The sequence below is a fragment of the Chelonia mydas genome, chromosome 6, assembly GCF_015237465.2.
Source record: "Chelonia mydas isolate rCheMyd1 chromosome 6, rCheMyd1.pri.v2, whole genome shotgun sequence".
Lineage (NCBI taxonomy): Eukaryota > Metazoa > Chordata > Testudines > Cheloniidae > Chelonia > Chelonia mydas.
In genome coordinates, this window is record NC_051246.2 from 58,189,525 (window position 1) to 58,205,476 (window position 15,952).

General features: G+C 38.4%; 1 protein-coding gene across 2 annotated transcripts in view; it reads left to right on the plus strand.

Annotated features, from left to right (window-relative positions):
• The window catches only part of HSD17B12 (hydroxysteroid 17-beta dehydrogenase 12), a 191,582-nt gene that overhangs the window by 123,099 nt on the left and 52,531 nt on the right, over positions 1-15,952 (plus strand). For both annotated transcript variants that reach the window (XM_043548218.1, XM_037900084.2), the window contains 2 exons: positions 8,292-8,402; positions 15,025-15,089. In XM_043548218.1, coding sequence (XP_043404153.1) covers positions 8,292-8,402; positions 15,025-15,089 — 176 coding nt within the window. The remainder of the gene's footprint in view (positions 1-8,291; positions 8,403-15,024; positions 15,090-15,952) is intronic.

Consider the following 15,952-nt stretch of genomic DNA (forward strand, 5'->3'; position numbering starts at 1 on the left):
CAATAGTACAAAAGGTAAGAAGGAATAATTAAAGGGCATGTGATGTGATGTGCCCTTTCAGACATAATCAAACTAAAAATAGACATTAGCATGAAGAAGCTATCTGGAAGCAGCAATGTGATAGCTAAAAACACCGTATGGGGCTGTTAAAATTATGTTGGGGGGAAGGGGAAGAAGGAAATCTGTGACCATACTCAGGGCACTTCAATGCCAATGAGCCTTGGATCAGATTGTGCAGATCTTTGTCATATGATTCTTGTACGCTTTGATCAGCTGAAATAACTATGGTGACACTTTACTTTGAAGCATGATGATGACTTAACAGGCACTGGGGTGAATAGAGGAAGTTCATATGCGGCGCTATTGTTACAGGCTATTTGTAGACTCCGGCAGACAAACGTAGTCAATTTACACTTTATATTTTCACAAAGCATTTTTATTTTTATGAAAGCTTACAGTCTAGGGCACAAGAATTGATTTATTGTTTGTAAAGCCTTTTTGATACAAGGTGTTACATATGTTCATTAGTCTAGAATTTACTATGAAATCCTTGCCTTTTTCCCGATCTGAGACTTATAAGCTAGTTTTCAAAAATGTTGTAGGTCCGTAAATGACACGTTAATGTAATGGAATTTTGGGGATAGCAAGCAGAGGCAAGGATAAATAAAACATGTCTAATAATTAAAAAAAAAAAAAAAAGAAGAAGAAAATGGTGTACAAAAACTGTTCACATACACATTGTAACAACTCAGATTCCCAATGGGGCTCAAGGGCTTATGGCTCTTGTGACTCAGAAACACATTTTATTCCAACATATTTATTTGAAGGTTGAGGGGTATGTGAGAAATTAATAAAAATCTAACTTCAACTTTCAAAAGGTATTGTTCTAAATAACTAGTTACACAGACAATTGCAGAGCTTCTGAACTCCTTACACACACTTTTGAATAATTGTTACACTGCTCATGTTAACACTAAGGGTATGTGTAAACTTGGAGCTGGGGGGTCTGATTCATAGCTGACATAGACATGATTGCACTAGTATGCATCGAGCTAGTGTGCTCAAAATATTACTGTAGCATGAGCAGCTGTGAGCAGTGAGGTTCAGGCAGATTTGTACTTAGGGTGACTAGCTTGTGCTGCTGCTCTCTGCTGCCCATCCAACCCCAGCTATGCTGCTATTTTTAGCACACTAACTTGCTGAGAGCTAGCATGAATGCGTCTATATGAGCTGAGAATCACACCCCTAGCTCCAAGTGTAGACATACCCTAATCTTTCTCACTTGTTTAGTCTGTGTTGAAAAACAGCTGTTACTCTTTTGATGCAAACCGTCTTTAAAGTTACCTATTTAGGTGATATGTCTAGCTAATGCTGTATATATGGCAATGCTATATATACAAAAAGAAAAGGAGTACTTGTGGCACCTTAGAGACTAACAAATTTATTTGAGCATAAGCTTTCGTGAGCTACAGCTCACAGTGAGTCTCTAAGGTGCCACAAGTACTCCTTTTCTTTTTGCGAATACAGACTAACACGGCTGCTACTCTGAAACCTGGCTATATATACAGTGAATTACACTGGTATGAAATGAAACCAGAAATACTTTATAGTACTTGACCAAAATATATTTACCTTCTAAATTTAACATAGCAAGCTCTTTCTTAAATGTTACCCAGGCATCTCATTATACGTTATGTGCTGAAACTGATACAGTATGACATCCCTACCTGGAGCCTTCTGTTGCAAAACGAGCACAGACTGAACTGTTCTATCAACTATAATTTATTTCAACTTCTGTTTATTCCTTAGTACTGTACAGTACTGTGCTGTGGAGTTGTATGGAAACATTTGTAACTTGGTAGGCGTCCTGGTAGAAATGCTAGCATACCTGCTATTACATGGACTAGCCAAATTAATGTGCTTTAGTCTGCATCTTCAATTAGGGCAGCAGCATTAGTGTTGCTATTCCACAGCTGGCACTAAGCCATGTGGGAGTGTATTGCACCATAGCCAGACACTAGATGGTATCTCTTAATTAAAATACTTGGCTGTGTTTGTTTGTGTTGTTTCTTTAAAGCAATAAGTGGTCTACAGAACTGATTATTGATTTAAAAAAAAAATTGAATCCCATTTTGTTATATTGAGAGAGCAGATGTTTGGGATGTTTTTCCATTTCCCCTAAATCAGTTCTTTTACTAAGTGGTTCAGAAATTAATGTTTTGTGTGTAGCTTTCATGGCTTAGACAATAAGCTGTCTGGTAGCCAGAGAAGTGGATGCAGACTTTAAATGTTTCACAGCAGTATTTCTAATGCAAAAAAGGAAGAGCTTGCTCTTCTAGTTGGGATCAGGAAGTACTCTCAATTTACTTCCTAAGGTTAGTATGCTGTGACTGACAGTCATTTGGTGACTTGCTGCCTGGGGTGAAAGAAGCCCTGGCAGCTAAATTTAATCATTAGGAAGAATGTTTAATTGGGCGGGGGGGTTGCATTTTACTAGCTCCTTGGTGCCCCAATCAAGGATCAGGTTTGTTGGGCACTGTACAAAAACACTTCCCCCCCCCCCCCCCCCCAAGAGAGTTTACAGTCTAGGTTTAATATAACACAGCAGATGAAGGCAACTGACAAATTAGAGGTATAGAGAAAGAGGAGGACAAGACAACAGTAACATTTCTAGCTTTCTCTAAAATGCTCCTACAGCCATGAGCAGACCTGGGTAGATGACAGGACCTTCAGGGTCAAATGTCTGGATGAGAAGATGGTGTAAATAAAGGGTTGTGAGTTTTTAGGCAAACTTTTTAGGAAAAGACCTTATACAGAATGGATGAGGTCCTTCCTGATAAACTCCTCTGCCCACTCACTCCAGCCCCAACCTTTAGAAGTGGAATGAAACTTCTAATACGAAGATCGTCAAGGTTTTGGAGAGCTATTAAAACTACGAGTTGGAGGTGTGGTGTAGGTAAGCCAATAGGTGCTGAAGAGTCCTTGGAGTAGACAGAGATTGGCTAGGGATATTAAAAAGGAAATTCTGTATCTGGTTAAAAAAATATGTCCAATTATAACTACTCTGGAAGAGGGAGAGATTGAGAGCAGCACATAGGTGCAGTCTACAATGAAGTATGTGGGGAAAATAGTTAAATATACAAAACACACTGTAAAAAAGAAATTACAAATATCTGTGTCCCAATGCAAAAAACTTACAAGCAGGAATAGGTGAATTAGTTTGTGTAGCAATGGAAGAGAACCTTGAGATAATATGGAATGTGGTGAAATGACAAAAATAATGGAATGCTGTAGTACCTGGATATAAACGAGACCTGAACTTTCATGTTTGTGTATATCCAAGTAAGATGCATACAAAATTGCACTTTGGAAGATATGGCCCATGTTGGTTGTGTATTTATTTGCATTTTCCTATAGTAATATTATAAGGTAGTTAACAGTTAAAAACTCCTATACTGCAGTTTAATATTTTTTGGAGGTTATAGTTGTTGTCTATGGAAATAATATTGATAGCCTACAGAGCAAATGTTGTTAGTTATATCTTGTTTGTTTTAAATCTTAAAGTGGTTTGGAAGTAAACATGGAATTATAGGTCCCAAAATGGGATTGAGGGACCATTGCAAAAGGGATCGATTTAGTCTTTGGTGCAGGCTGTTCACAGATTCCTTCAGGAGTACGTTTTGTGCCTTGGTGATTCATGGCAAATGAAGCTGCTAGTCAGTTTTAGTGATTTCACTAATGGTTTAATCACCATGAAATTTGGCTGGGTCGGAGGGGCTGCTTAAGGGTTAAGAACATCTGTTTAGGTAGAGAAATTGTTGGGACCTTGGACCTTGATTTTATTAATGTAGCATATCAAGAACATCCAGAGAGCTAACGTTCTAAGGATGCAAGTAGGAATGTAAAAAGTTAACCGGTAAGCGTTAGGCTTACCAGTGACCCCGTGCTAGCCGGAGTACGGCCGGCTGGAGCAGCCCCGGCCATGTCGGGCCAGCCGACTGGCCAGAGGGACCCCAGCCCAGGCTGCTCCAGGCTGGCTGGCCAGCAGAACCCGATCCCATCAGGGCCCTGGACCCAGCCCCCACCCCCGCCTCACCAGGCTGGCTGGAGCAACCTCAGTTAACGGATTAAATGATACAGTTTTAATAGTTTAACCAGTTAACTTTTTAAACGGATATTTACATCCTTAGATAGAAGCATGTTTATTTAAACACCCAGCCAACACCACTAGCACTGTGGGGAATAGCGTAGAAAGAGTCTTGAGGGAAAGTACTCGGTAGGTGTAACTGTAGATTTTTCTAGGCATGGAGAGGGTGGTATGAAGAGGCAAATGGGGCAGGTACTGGGGGTAGATGAAGAGAGCTGAGATATGAGTAGGGTTGAAGTTGTGAAGAACCTAGAAGGAGCAAAGAACTTTGTGCAGAAGCAAATTAGAAGCTAGTGAACGAGTTTCAGGAGGATTGGTGATGATCAGAGGAAGATTTTGGCAACAGGTTTTTGATAGCTTGGAGGATTCAGAGGGGTGAGAGGTGGGGAGGCCAAAAAGTGAGAAGCTACTATCATTAAGATGTGAGATGACCAAATATAAACCAGGGTTGCATCAGTAGGGGTGAAGTGGAAAAGTTGATTGTAGTTATCGTTGAGGAAGTAGAGAGAAGATGTGTTGAGATTCAGGAGATGTGGTGCATTAGGAGGTTGCCTAAGGAAGTGAAGTATTCAGGACTACCATGTGTGAATCCACTAATGTTGTTTGAAATCTGGTGTACTATTTGAAACATCTGCATTTGTTACAAGCTTTTGGTGGGCTGATGAAGTATAACTGGCTTACTGGGTATTAACTGATTCTCCTTTAAAGAGGTAGTACCATCTTAATAAGATAGTATTGAAAGAGAGAAAATAAAATTAAAAAGACCTTGAACATTTCTGACCCCATCTTAAATATTTGTCTTGAGCTGGGTAGTGATATGACCTTGAAATGTACCTGTTGAACAGAACATAAATTCCAATCCTAAAGCTATTTTTACTGCAGATATTAACTTTACTGTTTTTCATTTTTCATAGTATCGTTTCTTCTGGCTTCCCTTACTTCTTGTTCCACATTATAGAAGATGATACACATTAGTTAGAGCTGCATAGATTAATCATTTTAAATCCATGTCTTTAAGGATTTGCTAATTTTCATAAGCTTTGAAGACAGTTTGCATGGAGAAGCTACCATCAGTGATATAGAACTTCATAATTATCTCCATTTAGCATCAGGTCTTAGCTTTTTTACTTACCCCTTTTGTCATTTAATATCTTTGTATGCTTTTATAAACCTTTTTTTTAAAGACCCCCTAAGTATTGCTAATAGGGCTGTCAAGCGATTAAAAAAAATTAATCGCGATTAATCACGCTTTAAACAACAATAGAATGCCATTTATTTTAAATATTTTTGGATGTTTACTATGGTTTTCAAATATATTCATTTCAATTTCAACATAGAATACAAAGTGTACAGTGCTCATTTTATATTTTTGATTACAAATATTTGCACTGTAAAAAAACAAAGAATGTATTTTTCAATTCACTTCCTACAAGTACTGTAGTGCAATCTCTTTATCATGAAAGTTGAACTTACAAATGTAGAATTATGTACAAAAAACCTGCATTCAAAAATAAAACAATGTAAAACTTTAGAGCCTACAAGTCCATTCAGTCCTACATCTTGGTCAGCTACTCACTCAGACAAACAAGGTTGGTTACAATTTGCAGGAGATAATGCTGCCTGCTGCTTGTTTACAGTGTCACCTGAAGTGAGAACAGGCATTCGCATGGCACTGTTGTATCTGGCGTTGCAAGATATTTACGTGCCAGATGGGCTAAAGATTAATGTCTTTTCATGCTTCAACCACATTCCAGAGGACATTCTTTTATGGTGGTGATAGGTTCTGCTGGAGAAATACACTTCTCTCCCCAAGGAGTAGTCACAAATTTAATTGATGCATTATTTTTTTATTTATTATTTTACTTGTTTTTTTAACAAGCATCGTCAGTATGGAAGCATGTCCTCTGGAATGGTGGCCGAAGCATGGAAGGGGCATACGAATTTTTAGCATATCTGGCATGTAAATACCTTGCAGCGCCGTCTACAAAAGTACCATGCGAACGCCTGTTCTCACTTTCAGGTGACATTGTAAGTAAGAAGCAGGCAGCAGTATCTCCCGTCAATGTAAACAAGCTTGTTTGTCTTAGCGATTGTCAGAATAAGAAGTAGGACTGAGTGGACTTGTAGTTTTGCTCTAAAGTTTTGCACTGTTTTGTTTTTGAGTGCAGTTATATAACCAAAAAAAATCTGCATTTGTAAGTTACACTTTCACGATAGAGATTGCACGTCAGTACTTGTATGAGGTGAATTTAAAAATACTATTTCTTTTATCATTTTTACAGTGCATATATTTGTAATAAAAAATAATAGTGAGCACTGTGCACTTTGTATTCTGTGTTGTAATTGAAATCAATATTGAAAATGTAGAAAAACATGCAAAAATATTTAACAAATTTCAATTGGTATTCTATCGTTATAAGTGCGATTAATTGCAATTTTTTTTAATCGTGATAAAAAATTTTGAGTTAATCACGTGACTTAACTGCGATTAATTGACAGCCCTAACTGCTTTAAAAAAAAAAAAAGAATGAAAAATACTTTGAGGAATGTAAGAAGTGAGTCATTAGTGATGGGGTTTGGCTTGTTTAAATAATGTGCATTTCATAGAGCCCCTTAATGGCAATGAAAATTGCTGAAAATACCGTAAACAATAAAGACTGTACGTGTGCAGTAATGTCCTGTTTTGCTGCTTCATCCACCCAGTCCATTTGATACATTTATTCCCTCTAATTCAGTGTCCTGTAGGATTTCATATGTGTATGTTTTTAACATTCGAAGAGATGTGTTCAAAAATAGAATCTCTTCACCTTCCTTCCCCCTTCTCAGTAAAAAGATGTTGAACTTGATTTTCTTCTGATGCGATCACAAGACTGCTGCTGCAGTAGGGGCTTAATGCTGTTTACGTCGTCATTTTACATAGCAACATCTCCCTGGGGATTTTTAAACAATGCAGCTGTTCATTAAAGATGAAGAGGGGGGGAAATAGTTGCATCTGCCATTCGGATTATTACAAAAAAGAAGCCGCAAGCAAACCACTGAGTGCAGTAGATTCATGATTCTGCATGAATGGACAACGGAATCATGGGAGCTGCCATTTTTTTCTTGAATGGAAGAGAGCATCATGGGAATGTGGTTGTTTCTAATCTTTTTGTGAATGATTCTTTTCCATTTAAATTGGCACCATTTTTATGAATGATTTAAAATAATTTTTCCACAACCATTCTTTAAAATGTGCATAAATTACTGAAGGAACACTAAAATAATACTTTTTCCCATCTAATTTAAACTATTTTGGTCACCACCTTTTGTTTGCTGATGTCCAAGACGGCACTGTGTTGATGTTAATTTAACGTAATTAATTTAACTTGATGTAAAGAGAATTAGGCTACAGAGACATTTTATCCTTAAATCTTGAATAAAATGTCAGAAATTATAACAATGTAATTTGTTCCAGCATGCTGCAAGAATGGAAGTGACACTATGTTGAATGATTGTGTTGGCCTTTTGTAACCTGTAGTTGTACCCTTTTTTTTTTCCTACTTCCTTTCTTCTGGCCCCTTGGTTTCTTAAACATCAAAAAAGTCAGGGTTGGGGTGGAGATGTAGGGCAACAGGAAACTGCGCACATTTAAGCTGCAGCGCTTTCTGCACCAATAGTCTTTTGCTAATGTTAGTGAGCCACTTAAACTCTATAAATATTTGAAGTATAGTGGTCCCTGATCCCATTGTACTTTAATTCTCATCATGTAACAAATATGTGAAATTTGCTTCTAACTTTTGGATTTTGTATGGTCTGTAGTAGTTTTTAACCTGTGTAGTTTGCTAACTCCCTGGACCCTCATGAACAGAAGGTGCTGAATCTTTTGAGGCTCTTGTGGTGAGAGAGTACAACTAGTTGAATGTGTTTTTAAAGAGTTGGAAGATTTTAATATTACTCTGAAGGTTTATGCATAAATCAAAGCAGCCTAACAGTAAAACACTTGCCCTGCACAAATGAACGTGACACTGTATAACAATGTTTTGAACTAACACTGTAGTAGTTTCTTAAACCATAATGACTTAAGTATCCTTCATATTTTTAAAATTGGAATGGCCAAGTGCTTTAACTTAACTGTATTCAACTTCTTGTTTTTGTTATTTTTCAGAAGAGAAATTCAAAGTGGAAACAAAAATGATTGCTGCTGACTTTAGTGAGAGAGAAGATATTTACAGTAGAATTAAAGCAGGACTGGAAGGCCTTGAGATTGGTGTTTTAGGTTTGTATCTGACCTGTTTCTAGATTTTTCCGTGCTGGAGATATTTGTCTTGATATCCCTGTTAGTTTGCTCCCCTCTGCCGTAATATTAAAAGTTTATTGAAATCAGCCTGAAAAGGCTGTGGATATGACTGAGCTGAAAAAAGTGAAGTAACTGCATTCTAGATATTTCTTATTATGGCCCTGATTCCTAAAAGCATCCCTATTCAGGAGAGCGCTTACTCCAGTACTTCAGTTCTTTCCTAAATCAGGGTGCTTCTGATGATATATTTTGTATGCTTTATTTTTATTTATATTACTAAAGGCTGACCTTCAGTTCTAAGTGCCTTTAATACTTCAAATACTAGTATTTGATCCTCTGTGGCCTTAGCCAAAGGGGCTGATACTTCTCCTTGCCTTCTGATTACTTCCCACAACCCTCCAGTTTACATCATGAAGCTGTAATAGAAGCCAGCTAACTTCAACCTGTCTAACTTTAGTTTTCATAAGTCGTAAGGGGGTAAATGAGTCTTTAAAGTCAGGCTACAATTTTACTTTTTTGTACTCATAGCACACTTTTGTTATATAAATACCTTCAATAGGACTTGTGAGAAATGGTGCATTTGTGATCACACATCAGCACTGAAAATGCTTCTGCATTTATTCATAAATCCCAGCTCTAATGAAACTAAATGTTTAGTTTTTTTGCCCTTTGTGTATAGAGTAGCAGTTGAATCCTGTGGGAACGATATTAACTTTTAGTTACAGAATTGCTGAAGGTAGGATATAACGTGAAGTCATTGACTTCCTGCTTCAGGAGGTTCAGGTTTGACTATGTTCTGGTCATATGAGTTAGCACTATTGTTCAGCCTATTGCACTTCTCCTTTGGGTGCCATACAGTATCTTGAAGTCTTGGCATTTTCTCATCGAAAGGGTGGGAGAAGACAAGGTGATTATTCTGTTTGCTTCACTGAACCTAAAATCAATACGTAATTCAAACCAGTTCTTAAGCTCAAGAACCTGTAGAGTTTCCTCAAGATAAGAAGACATACTTTAGATTCAGACAATTCAGTAAAGGAATTTTCTTAAAATTATATGTTTGTACTGCATTTCGCTGTGTGTATATATTCCTATGCACCTTTCTCACACTGCGTTTCTACAGTTCTCCATTATGAGGATGGGAACCGGTAATGGTAAACAACGGCTTGAGATTTCACAAATCTGTCATCTGAAGCTCTCTAAAAGATAACACTGTTTTACGACACCCATGTGAGGTAAATAAGAATGTATATAAAATTTCCAGAGTGTTTTAGGGTACAATTGCAGCTGAGATTAGAACAAAGGAGTTCTGACTTCTGCTCCCCTACTTGATCTATAAGACCAAGTTTCTTCTTAAACCAGAACCAATACATATGGAATAGTTTTGCATTTAAGAAAAAAATCAATAATATTTCTTAGATGTAGGTAATCCTGGATTTCTGTACCCTCAAATTGGGGCGGTCTGTGCTAGCTCTATGGTATCCATTGAAATTTTCCGAGGTTCTTGAGCTGCTTAAACTGTTGGCAGTTGTAACGTGTGTTCTCTTTTAGAGGGCACCAGCACCTACGAGGGCAATTCATATTTTTTCCAGATAATGTGATAACCCATTGTCTCTCTTTAAAACTGGCAATTTACGGTTCAGATTATGGCTAATCCATAAAGGCAGTATTTTGTTGATTGCCAGAAAATCAAGTTTGTTTTAAAGATGAAATGCGGCATTGTAGACTTCTGTGGCATTAATTGCTGTGCAAGATCTATGTTCAATCTTCTGCCAATACGTGCTGTCCATATGAGTGTCTGAGAAGACATGGGTTTAAGTGAGACCCCTAACCATGCTAATAAGGCACTTAGCTACATAGTGCATATTCTTCTTTGGGGCCTCACTTGGGTTGATATGAAGGAGTAACTTAGTGGAGCTCAGTACTCACTATTGCAGGATAGGGTTCCTTGCACTGTGTCCTGATTACTTTTAACCTTTCACTTATATACACACAGTAGTCTGCATCTACACTGGGCAGACTCAAGACCCCTGTGATTGCAAAGTCATAGCACAAGTTTGTACTAAAGTATTTACAGATTAAAATCCTTGTAAACTCCTTTTTATTTGGAAGTTACTTCTCACCCACATGCAAAGGCTAGAGTTTGCATAATGTTTTGCTGTGTGTTCAAAACAGCATTGTCAGTGACTTTGAACATGTGCTAACTGCAGCAATATGTTAAATAGGCAGAGATGAGAGATTTTCCTTGCACCACTTTAAGTAATGGGCTTCTTAAATGAAGTTTGACAAACTTGAGACGCTGTCCAGGTCAGCAGACTCCTATTTTTAGGTAAATACACAATTTTCTGTCACTTTCCATCTGGTTTCAGTTTTATTTTAAACAAAATTTTAGTTAATTTTAAGATGGCTACAAAACTTATTAATGAGAGCCACCAATGATAAGGGGTGCGCTGCTACCACCACCAAGCCCAGTACTGAACTGAGTGTGGAGCAGGTGAATGCAAAGCCAAGGGCATTACTGACTAGGTTTCTTGTAAACTTCCCTCTATTTCCTGCTCACAAAAATGGACCAGGCAGACAAGTCAGGAAAATTCCTCAAGTTCTGTGTTGATGCCCATGAACATTCCTGTGGATGAGGTTGCACTCTGTACATGAGATGCCCAAAATTAAGTGTTAGCTCTATCAAGTGATTTGCGATGCTCAATCTTTATAAAATCACCATCAATTTAGAACTAGTTTTGCTTGCATACATTTCAACAGATGAATTCCTCACCATCCTTTTTGCTAGCAGAGCCAGGCTTTGGGCTCCATGAAGGAGAATTGCATTTTTAAAGTCTGTTTCTAGTTTTTCCCTTGCAAATAGCCATGGAAATGGATTGCGAAAATTGAAAAGAGTACAGTGTTGAGTTCCATTCTGCAGTGAAAGGTTGAATGGGGGGAAGATGTGGAAATTTAAATATCTCCCTAACACACACTTACTTATGAGTTAAATTTTCAGAAAATCCTGAACTGTGTCCCTAACTCTTCACACTATCTTGAGTTGTACCCTACCCATAAAAGTGGATGACTGTGGTGAAAAATTTGTTATATTTAGGATGACAGGTGGACAAAAAATGTATCCCGCACCCATGCCAATACTGACACTGCTTGTTAAAACTTCTATGCCTCTGAGGGTATGTCTACACTGCAGTAAAATACCCATGGCTGGCCCCAATCAACTGACTTGGGCTCAGGCTGTGGGGCTATAAAATTGCAGTGTAGACACTTGCACTGAAGTCTGGGCTCTGGGACCCGCCCCCATCGCAGGGTCCTAGTGCCCGGGCACCAGCCCAAGCCCAAATGTCTACACTGCAGTTTTATAGCCCCATAGTCTGAGCCTTGTGAGTCTGAGTCAGCTGACATGGGCCAGCGACAGGGGTTTTACTGCAATGTACACATACTAGGAATGTGCAGAGCACTTGTTAATAGTCTGCAGGATGTTTATTTCTCCTCATTTCCAGCTAATATATTTTTAGGATTCTTGTAAAGAAATTTACATGGGTAAGTAGTTGCTGTAAAGGGGTTCAGAAATCTCGAATAGGAGAGGTGTACTTGACAGTCTCGGAATGAAATTTAATAACTTCTGCTTATAAGTAATCTTCTGTTAGTTTCCTCCACATATTTTTAATATCCTTGATATTGAAATGATTTTTCAGACTATCTTAAAATGCAACCTTTTGCAACTGAGACAAAGATCCCATGACACTTCTCATAAAATGTTTGCCTCAGTGGCATTGGTCAGAAAGTTTCCCTTCACCTGCAAAGGAGAATGCATTTCAACAATGCTGTTAATATATTAATAGTACAGTGCTTTAGGATCCTATGGGGTTGAAGGCACTATAGAAATGAAAAATATTGAGTCCGTAGCAACTGACTATGGTGTGTCTATAGATTAACTTCAGTGGGTATGTCTACGCTGAAATGTAATCCAAAGAGTTAGTGGAATTCAAGTTAGCAGACTCTGGGTGTGTTAACCTAGCGGGCTTGAGTGCCTACACTCATTTGTAACCCTAGGTTAGGCATTATTGAACCCTCGGTCCCACCCTGGGCTGCCAGTGTCTACACTGCATTATGCATGCCCAAGTCAAGCCACCCATATCCCAGACTTTGTGCCCTCCCAAAACATGGACACTCTAGCCCTTTGTTCATGTTGCAGTGTGGGAAAACGTTTGTCCAGAGGACAAAGAAAGTTGGTGTGTGTGTAAGTGTGGGATACTTGTGCCCTGGGAGTCTGCCAAGATTCCAGTGGGGATGCATTTACACTGCAAAGCAATAGAGCTTGAACCCTAAGTTGTGGTTTGACTCAGGCTCAGGCCCTCCACCTCCGTGGGGCTTTGGGATCCTGAGTCCAAGCGCTGGGTTAGCACGATTCGTGTGTAGACGGAATGGGGTTTAGTCTTGAGCCTGAGTTTGAACCCTGGGTTTACACTGAACTGTAGACTTGTTCAGTGAGGTCAACAGCAACTAAATATGTATGAAACAAAGATTGTTTTCATGCTACTGTCTTTCATAGTGAAGTTGAAATTGAGAATATAAAGGACAGAAGCAGCACTGTTTGAGTGGGATTATAAGTTTTCTATCATTTGTTAGTGTTTAGATTACTAGAGTATGAATACTGGCTTCATATCTGGGCTTATCTACACTGGCAATTTACAGCGCTGCAAATTTCTTGCTCAGGGGTGTGAAAGAACACCCTCCTGAACGCAGCAAGTTTCAGCGCTGTAAAGCACCAGTGTAGACAGTGCACCAGCGCTGGGAGCAACACCCCTCGTGGAGGTGGGGTTTTTTAGAGTGCTTTAGTATTGCCAGTGTAGACTAGCCCTCTGAGAACAAGTCTGAAGTACTGCATTAAAAAATTAGGTTTAAACAATTAACAGATTGTCAGTTAATTTTAAATGCTGCTGGTGGGGGGAGATTTCACAGATCTGAAGAGTGTGAAAATAACTTGTGGAACAGTTTGCTATGGTGAATCCCCATGTAATGAGCTTTTGACTAGACAGAGAAAGCAAAACACAAACCCTTTCAAAAAGCAGATAAGATTTGTCAAAAACATGCACTGCTTAATGTACTAAGATTGTCATTAATGAGATTTCTCCTGCACTCCTATTCGTGCTCTTCCCCCCCCACCCCCCACAAGCTATTGAAGCTCTTTGACAGAGTGCCATCAATGAGCTCGCAGATTGCATGTTGGTTACTGCTGCCATCTACTGTCCTGACACAGCAATTGCCGATTTAGGAGTGGTGTTAATTTGGCCATTTCAGTTTATTTCACTTTCTAGGGCTCCCTTCTGCTATACTGTGTGTGTGTGTGCGCGCGCATGTGTGTGCAGTTTTTTCACAGAAATTACAAGATTGAGCAGAACCACGGTGATGGCCTATAAATAACTTGTTGTCTGGAGAGCTTGTTGCAGATATTTGGGGTGGGGAGAGAAGTAGGCCCCTTCTCAAGGCAGTGGGGAAACTGTCTGGCACATTTACTCTTTCACAAACTGTAAACCGTTGTCACGTAGGATGTTGCCAGGGATTGGGATGTGTCCCTTGACTTTTCATTTAATTCAGGTGAGTTACACAATTGTACCTCTGCACACTTGGTACAGTTCTGTCCAGGAGAAGGGTCTAGGGGATGAGAAGGATTCAAATGCAAGTTAAAAATAATTGGGAATATTCTTTTAACAACATTTTAAAAAGTAAAGAATAACGGTGTCTTCTACAGTTAGTCGTGAGTTTTGCCTAAGTGTTTGTACTGCATTCCTTATAGTGGGTGCTGGGTTACCAGCTGTTCCTTCTCTTCATGCACTCTAATGGACTAGTTCAAGGGCTGCTTCTCTCCTCCCTGTATTTAAAAATAGAAATTGAGTGAGAATTATAATGATTAGCTTGTATTTAAACATGAAGTTTGCTTACCTGCTTCTGATCCCAATAAATTAACCTTAAACTGCATTAAAACATTGGAGAGTGATTGTAACTTGGGAGTGGAAGGCTCAACATGTGAAGGCAGATGATCTTTTCAAACTAAGATTATGTGAAGAGAGAGGGCATTTGACTGTGGATTTAGTGGCCATAGAGTGAGCGCTTGCCTCAGTTTCTGGTTCATGTGGTCCATGCCAGCGCAAACTGTCTTGCGCATAGCATGTTGAGGCTCACTTATTAGAGATGCAACATGGTCTAAACCATGCATGCTGCAAATTTCAAAAGGGGAAAGCTATATATTGGAAATAACTACCTCACTTACAGGAATGTTTCCTGTGTTGTACTATAAAGCTTAGCAGAAATCCGGTAGGACATGTGGAAGATGACAATTACAATTTATATGGTCAAAAAGAATTCCAAAAATTATATTTAAGTGTCTTATGTGTTCACCCTTGCACTGTCCACGAGTACATGTGAGTGTGTGCATGTTGTAGGAAATATGACACGCCACAAGGGCATAAAGGGCACAGTTATAAAACATTTGAATGTGGCATTGTTAACTCTGAAATGAGACTGCTTATTGCAAGTCTTCAAAGCTTCAGAATTGGAATGACAGTCAGCAGAAACAAGTAAAACTTCTTGATTTTTGTTTCAGTCAACAATGTGGGGATTTCATACACTTACCCTGAATATTTTCTTGATGTTCCAGACCTGGATAATGTAAGTGATGCTATGTTTAACTTAACTCTTCTGCAGTTTTCTTACCTTAATAGTAAACTTGTCTTAGATTTCTGAGCAGGATGGAATGCTTGTTGAATGGGGTAGCCTGGATGTAATTGTAAGTAATACAACATTAAGGCTAACAGGCTTACTTACACACACAAGATTGGGAAATGCAAAGAGATGATAGAAGCTTAGCCATTTTTAGATACTTGCATATTTTTTGTTCTTCCAGAACAAAAAAATTGCATGTATCCATTTGAAATTACGTGTAAAAGATGTAACTGAGCTACAGTTGCTATGGGATCCATATCTGTATTTCATGGCTATTGGGTATAATCTCAACTGAATTTTACTCTTTTTTTGTACTCTTTTTACTTGGTTTTTAAAAAATGAAGTGAAGGCAGTGAAAGCGAGTGATCCATGTGAAAAAATACAGAATATTTGCAGATGTTATACTTGTGTGGACTTGACAGTTTTTATAACAGCTTTAAAGATTGTTTTTCAAATTGCCAGGGTTCATACTTTAGTGAGTACTAAATACATACTAAATATGAACAAGATAAACAAAACTGAAATGCAAAGTTTCATGCTTCAAAATGTGCACATTTTTTAGAAATGTGTCCATCCTTTGTCCCATTCTCATGGTCTGATAACTCAAACAGGTTAATGGATATATTCATTCTTTTGGGGTCACCGTTAAATAAGCTTGAAAATCTTAAGTTCGTTGAAACTGCTGTAATGTATCTTCATCTAATGACTAAAAAACTTGTCAGTAAGTGAATTAATACACTAAGCAATATATAGGCAAATGATAGTCATTTAAAAGTCTGTAATATATTAAAAGCAATTGTGATTTAATG